At 39.6% G+C, this 6,333-nt stretch overlaps 1 protein-coding gene across 1 annotated transcript; it reads left to right on the top strand.

Annotated features, from left to right (window-relative positions):
* Window positions 1-5,206: 5,206 nt before the first annotated feature.
* Window positions 5,207-5,962, top strand: LOC136851815 (uncharacterized). Its single transcript, XM_067126125.1, has one exon. It carries the CDS (start codon window positions 5,207-5,209, stop codon window positions 5,960-5,962), a length of 756 nt encoding a protein of 251 aa, XP_066982226.1.
* The last annotated feature ends 371 nt before the right edge of the window (window positions 5,963-6,333 follow it).

Here is a 6,333-nt window from a genome sequence, read left to right as displayed (position 1 = left end):
TATATCATCAGACGATCATCTCATTCGTCAAGGAACCGGACTTCATAAAATCTAATTTTTATTATAAGCTTTTATTGAGCTTGCTTTTTTGTCCATTTGTTTGTTTGGGTCAAATCTTGTAACTCAGTTTTCAACCTGTTCCTTTCGTCCGATGGACTTGAAATTTTGCATGGTTGCTCAATCCCGGTGACATTACAACCTTATATAATCAGTAGGTCAGTAGTGACCTCTAATGACCCTACATTGACCTCTCCCAGTGTCTCAGGATTTGTATGAAACTCTTCGGATGTTTCATACCTTCTTTGACTTGGTAGAAAAAGTTAATAACTCTATGGATTTTTCAAACCTTCTTTAGGTCGACAGGATATTACGTTAAAATTTTTTCAGTTACTATCATGAATCGGTTACATTTCTGTCAAAACAAAAAAGTATAAAATAACAAAATAAGAAAGAAATTTTTAAACACCCTTTTATTAAAATGTGTACAAGAATAAAAGCGTGGGTGCCAACCATGGAAGGAATTGCTACAAGAAATGAAAAACATATTTCTTTTATTTCTGCATTTCCGTTCCATGTTTGGCTCCCACACTTTTATTTTGATAGACGTGATTAATCGTAAGAAAATTCTGGCGCGTCTCAAGAGATTTATTTTTCACTTTTTAGTACATTTTGATAAAAACGTGTTTAAATATTTTTTTTATATTTTTTTTTATTCCATATACTAGCTAACCCTCAATTTCATCAAGCACGAATCAGGTTTTTTTGTCGGTCTTATTTCCATGGGAGGTCATCTTTGAATTCTACTTGTTACCTGGACATTCCTTCCACTTTAGTGTCTTAAACCTAGAATATTTATCAGTTACCTCCTTTTAGTGTTCTGCAAAAGAAAACTATTGTGCCGGCTTTGTCTGTCCGTCCGGATTTTATTCTGTCCGCACTTTTTCTGTCCGCCCTCAGATCTTAAAAACTACTGAGGTTAGAGGGCTGCAAATTGGTATTCTGATCATCCACCCTCCAGTCATCAAACATACCAAATTGCAGCCCTCTAGCCTCAGTAGTTTTTATTTCATTTAAGGTTAAAGTTAGCCATAATCGTACTTCTGGTAACAGCAAAGAACGGGCCACCACGGCCGGCTGAGAGTGTCATGGGCCGCGGCTCATACAGCGTTATACCGAGACCACAGAAAGATAGATCTATTTTCGGTGGCCTTGATTACACGCTGTACAGAAAACTCGATTGCTTGTTCAATTTTAGCCTAAATTATTCAATTTATTTTCATTTTTACGTTGAGTAGTAAATTAGGGATTTCCTTTGAGCTGCCTTTAGTGTTCTCTTCCATGGATTAATTGCTACCCTCATGGGATATTTCCCTAACCATATTCTCTTTCGCAACGACATTAATTCCGGGAAAGCCTTATGAATATGAAATAATTTTGTCCTGTCAGTAAATAAATTAATATGAAAACGGGTGCGTTCCATGCAGCCAAAACGTAAACTTTCCTGGAACGCCGGTAACCACACGGCGATAAAAACTGGCCACCGACTCTGGGTGTTATTCGAGGAAATAGCGAAGCGTCCTAAATGTCTCATTTATTAATGAGCTTCCGCGTCGCTTCGGGAGTTCCGTTCCTGAAACCTTAATTGTTCTGAATGGCTCTCATTTCCCACATTAGAACTTGAGTAGAACAAGGCGTTTTGGGGGAAACGGGATGACGAGAGGGATGAAGATTATCCTGGAAATGAGGATGATGACTTTCGCCGGAGACGGCGGAAGAATGCGATATCCCCTGGGTCTACTTAATTAAAATGCAAGGGGGGGATACGACAAAAGAGTTCCAATGATATTTTTGTGTATATTAAGCGACTGGAATGTAAAACTGGAGAGAAATGTAATATCCCCTGGGTCTACTTAATTAAAATATATAAACAATTCCCATGGTAATTTTGTTTACATTAAACTGGGGAAGAATGTGATGTTCTCTGCATCTGGTTAGTTCAAATATAAGGGCATACGATAAAACAATTCCCATGATATTTTTGTGTATATGAAGCGACTGGAATGTAAAATTGGAGAAGAATATGATGTTCCTAGCGTCTGTTTAATTACAGTATAAGCACAAACGATAAAACAATTCCCATGTTATTTTTTTTTTATTATATTAAGCGACTGGAACGTAAAATTGGGGGTTTAGTGAAAAGAGACTGCTGGAAACCTGTTAGAGAACAAACGAGAGCTGTCTTAACGTCATATTATCTCTTCTTCTCAGCCTAATCTCTAGTCGGGGTTGCTGTTTTTATTCCTTAGTCGGGGTCGCTGGTTTTATGTGATATTATTCATTAAGGTGTTCTTTTATATCTTTAAAACAATAACAAAGTGCGATAATTGCACACCGCAGATCTGTTGAGGGGGCGGGGGGCAAGTTTGTAACCACAGAGAATATATTCCAGTCTCCTCTCTTGGAAGAAACACTAATTCAATTTATGTAGGGATGAGAGTTTCTCTGTCAATATGCTAATGATGGAGGGACGGGAGGAGAGAGAGAGACTGGGAGACAAAAATGATCCGTCTAAAAGTTAATTTTCTCCAGGACGAAATTACCAAGTTAACTTTGTTTTTCCCACTTGTTCAGATATTTCCAAGTTTTATAAGAAAGAATCCGTAATTAAACTGAGTTAGGGAAGAATGGTAATGATCTTAGGAATGACAAGTCTTAACGAAGAGTTTATGGAAATGAGCTCATTTGCCAAGGAAAACTAGTTGTTAATTAGAGTGAGTTTTATATATATATATATATATATATATATATATATATATATATATATATATATATATTTTTTATCCTTAACGAAGTGTTTATTATCATCTATGATTATAAATACGAGTCGATCTTTCTTGTTTGTCCGGCCTGGGTGTGGGTGGGATAGGTAGGGGTTTTGGGAGGCTAGGGGAAACATGACACATCCACCCTCCTCCTGCAAATCTGTTTGTCCTCCCTGGGTGGGGTAGGTAGTGGATTAGGAGGGTATAGGAGACATGAGACATCCACCCTCCTCCTGCAAACCTGTTTATCCACCCCAGGTGGGGAGGTTAGTAGGGGATCGGGAGGGTAGGGGAGACATGACACATCCACCCTCCTCCTGCAAACTCGTTTGTCCGTGCTGGGTGGGGACAGGTTAGTATGGGATCGGGAGGGTAGGGAAGACATGACACATCCACCCTCCTCCTGCAAAACTGTTTGTCCACCCCAGGTGGGGGCGGGTTAGGTAGGAGATCGGGAGGGTAGAGGAGACATGACACATCCACCCTCCTCCTGCAAATCTGTTTGTCCGGCCCGGGTGAGATGGGTTAGTATGAGATCGGGAGGGTAGGGAAGAAATGACACATCCACCCTCCTCCTGCAAACCTGTTTGTCCACCCCAGGTGGGGCCGGGTTAGCCAGGGGATCGGGAGGGTAGGGAGGCATGAGACATCCACCCTCCTCCTGCAAACCTGTTTATCCACCCCAGGTGGTGGCAGGGTGGGTAGGAAATCGGGAGGGTAGGGAAGACCTGACACATCCACCCTCCTCCTGCAAATCTGTTTATCCACCCCGGGTGGTGGCAGGGTAGGTAGGGGATTAGAACGGTAGGGGAGCGCCGGGTTCCAGCACAGCGTAGCGCCCACCATCACGCTCCTATGATAATATTACTCGCCGTCGACGCCTGAATAATTACGGCTGAATTTATCAATGCATAACATAGCATGCACCATATACATTCACTTTCCCTGCTTAGTTATGCAAATAAAAACGCGTCAAACATTGAAGCCTTGGTTCTTTGATGTCGATTGTCAATCCGTCATGTAATTTTATCTTGATGAAGACTGTTGTGTTTTTTACCTATTTCTTTAAATTTCGATTTGCCTGTTCGTCTTTCTCCCTGTCTGTCTGTCCGTCTGTCCATTTGTAAGAATTCTGTATGTCCTTGGCAACTATGAATTAGTGTACATCTGAATCCAGGAAAGGTATTCAGGAATCAGTGACAACGAAATAATTTAGAATATTTTAGCGATCAGGATATTTTCCTTGCTGGGAGATTACATCTCATTGTGCTTAAGCAAATAATTGATTTTTAGTGGCTATATTCGGATTTCAATCTGGTATGTTTGAAAGTGTCATCTGTTTTTGGGAATCTGTGTAAATAACTGACAGTTTCAAGGTGTTTGTGACAGAATACACAAATAAAAAAAATGCTCAAACTTACTCGTAAGTTCTAAGTAAATGTGAGAAAATTATTACACTGCCCTAATAGGGAAAACTGCAGTACCCCAAAACTTTCGAAATTGAAATATGCCACCTATTGGGCTCGTGAAACACTAATACACAAGTTACTGCAGTTTCAGAATGATTCTCCAAACCTTTATTTAGGGTGTCCCATTTGCAGTATCTGCAAAATCAGTAGTAAGGCAAGGGAGTGTCTACCAGTTTCCTCAGTTTTGTATTTTTTGCAGATACTTCAGTCTTCCATTTTAGGGCAGTATAGACTCCGCAAATTCCACGTAAAGCCAAACCACTCACTAAATTGCAACCTGAAAACTTTTTTCTGCTTTGCAAAAAACTTCCTCTTGCAACGCACAGAAAGCTCCTCTGGTCGACAGAAACTTCGATATTAGCATTTGTGGGAAGACACTTTTATTTTATCTTTGGTTTCTTGTGTCGTAGAGAGCCACTACAGAACCGCGTCTTTGTGAAAAAAAAAACTATTTTAATTTAAAATTTTATCAATTACTACATGTGAAAGCATCTCAGAGTTATCTTATAGATTATGTTTATGTGATCATTAGCTAAGCGGCAGACCAGCGGAAGCGAAAAAGAATTAAGATTTGGAATGTTCTTATTTATGAAAGTTTGGTTACCAGTAATTGTTCCAGACTTAATTCAGTGGCCTACAGCTTGCAAATACTCATCTCACAAAGAAATTAATCATGGCAGCACGGAACTCGTTACGATATTTAGCCTTTCTACTGATGACTTCGAGGATATCCGCAAAAATGAATTCAAGCTGATAAACGAGTCCCGTAAACCATTCGTAGCGAGATGTGGAATTAGGACTAAAATAAATAGTAAAAGTTCGTTGATCATTTCAAATGTAAAAAGAAAGTCTTTGATCTGCATTATCTTACGCACCCAGGAACACCCCCATCTGATAAGATGGCCTTCAATCTTTATGGCAACGTCTGGGCCAGGGAACTCAGAGTTTTCCGGAGTTACCAGCCAAATCAATGAAGAAGAAGAAGAAGAAGAAGAAGAAGAAGAAGAAGAAGAAGAAGAAGAAGAAGAAGAAGAAGAAGAAGAAGGTCAGAGTTTTCCGGAGCTACCAGCCAAATCAAATCAAATCAAATCAAAGAAGAAGAAGAAGAAGAAGAAGAAGAAGAAGAAGAAGAAGAAGAAGAAGAAGAAGAAGAAGGTCAGAGTTTTCCGTAGCTACCAGCCAAATCAAATCAAATCAAAGAAGAAGAAGAAGAAGAAGAAGAAAATCAAATCAAAGAAGAAGAAGAAGAAGAAGAAGAAGGTCAGAGTTTTCCGTAGCTACCAGCCAAATCAAATCAAAGAAGAAGAAGAAGAAAGAAGAAGCCAAATCAAATCAAATCAAAGAAGAAGAAGAAGAAGAAGAAGAAGAAGAAGAAGAAGAAGAATCAAAGAAGAAGAAGAAGAAGAAGTCAGAGTTTTCCGTAGCTACCAGCCAAATCAAATCAAATCAAAGAAGAAGAAGAAGAAGAAGAAGAAGAAGAAGAAGCTACCAGCCAAATTAAATAAAATCAGAAGAAGAAGAAGAAGAAGAAGAAGAAGAAGAAGAAGAAGAAGAAGGTCAGAGTTTTCCGTAGCTACCAGCCAAATCAAATCAAATCAAATCAAAGAAGAAGAAGAAGAAGAAGAAGAAGAAGAAGAAGAAGAAGAAGAAGAAGGTCAGAGTTTTCCGTAGCTACCAGCCAAATCAAATCAAAGAAGAAGAAGAAGAAGAAGAAGAAGAAGAAGAAGAAAAGAAGAAGAAGAAGAAGAAGAAGAAGAAGAAGAAGAAGAAGAAGAAGAAGAAGAGGGGAGTGCTTGAGCACCCGAACACATGCATTGCGTGCAGGACAAAAATAATGAATTCGTAAAACGTGGAATTACTCACTCGATTTATCGTTCTCTGAAGGAGAATACTTTTCTGGCTCTTCCAGCCATTGATCTTCCCTCCTTTCACGCCTCCTTTTTTATGCCTGGCCTGCACAAGTGATTAGTGAGTAATGTGATTACAGTCGAAAACTTTGACGCGCGAGCCGTTCGGTCCTCTCCTCTCGAGCGCGCGGAGGA

This window comes from Macrobrachium rosenbergii, chromosome 24 (genome assembly GCF_040412425.1).
Source record: "Macrobrachium rosenbergii isolate ZJJX-2024 chromosome 24, ASM4041242v1, whole genome shotgun sequence".
Taxonomy (NCBI): Eukaryota; Metazoa; Arthropoda; class Malacostraca; order Decapoda; family Palaemonidae; genus Macrobrachium; species Macrobrachium rosenbergii.
Note: the sequence above shows the minus strand (reverse complement) of the source record. Positions and strands in the feature narration are given on the sequence as shown.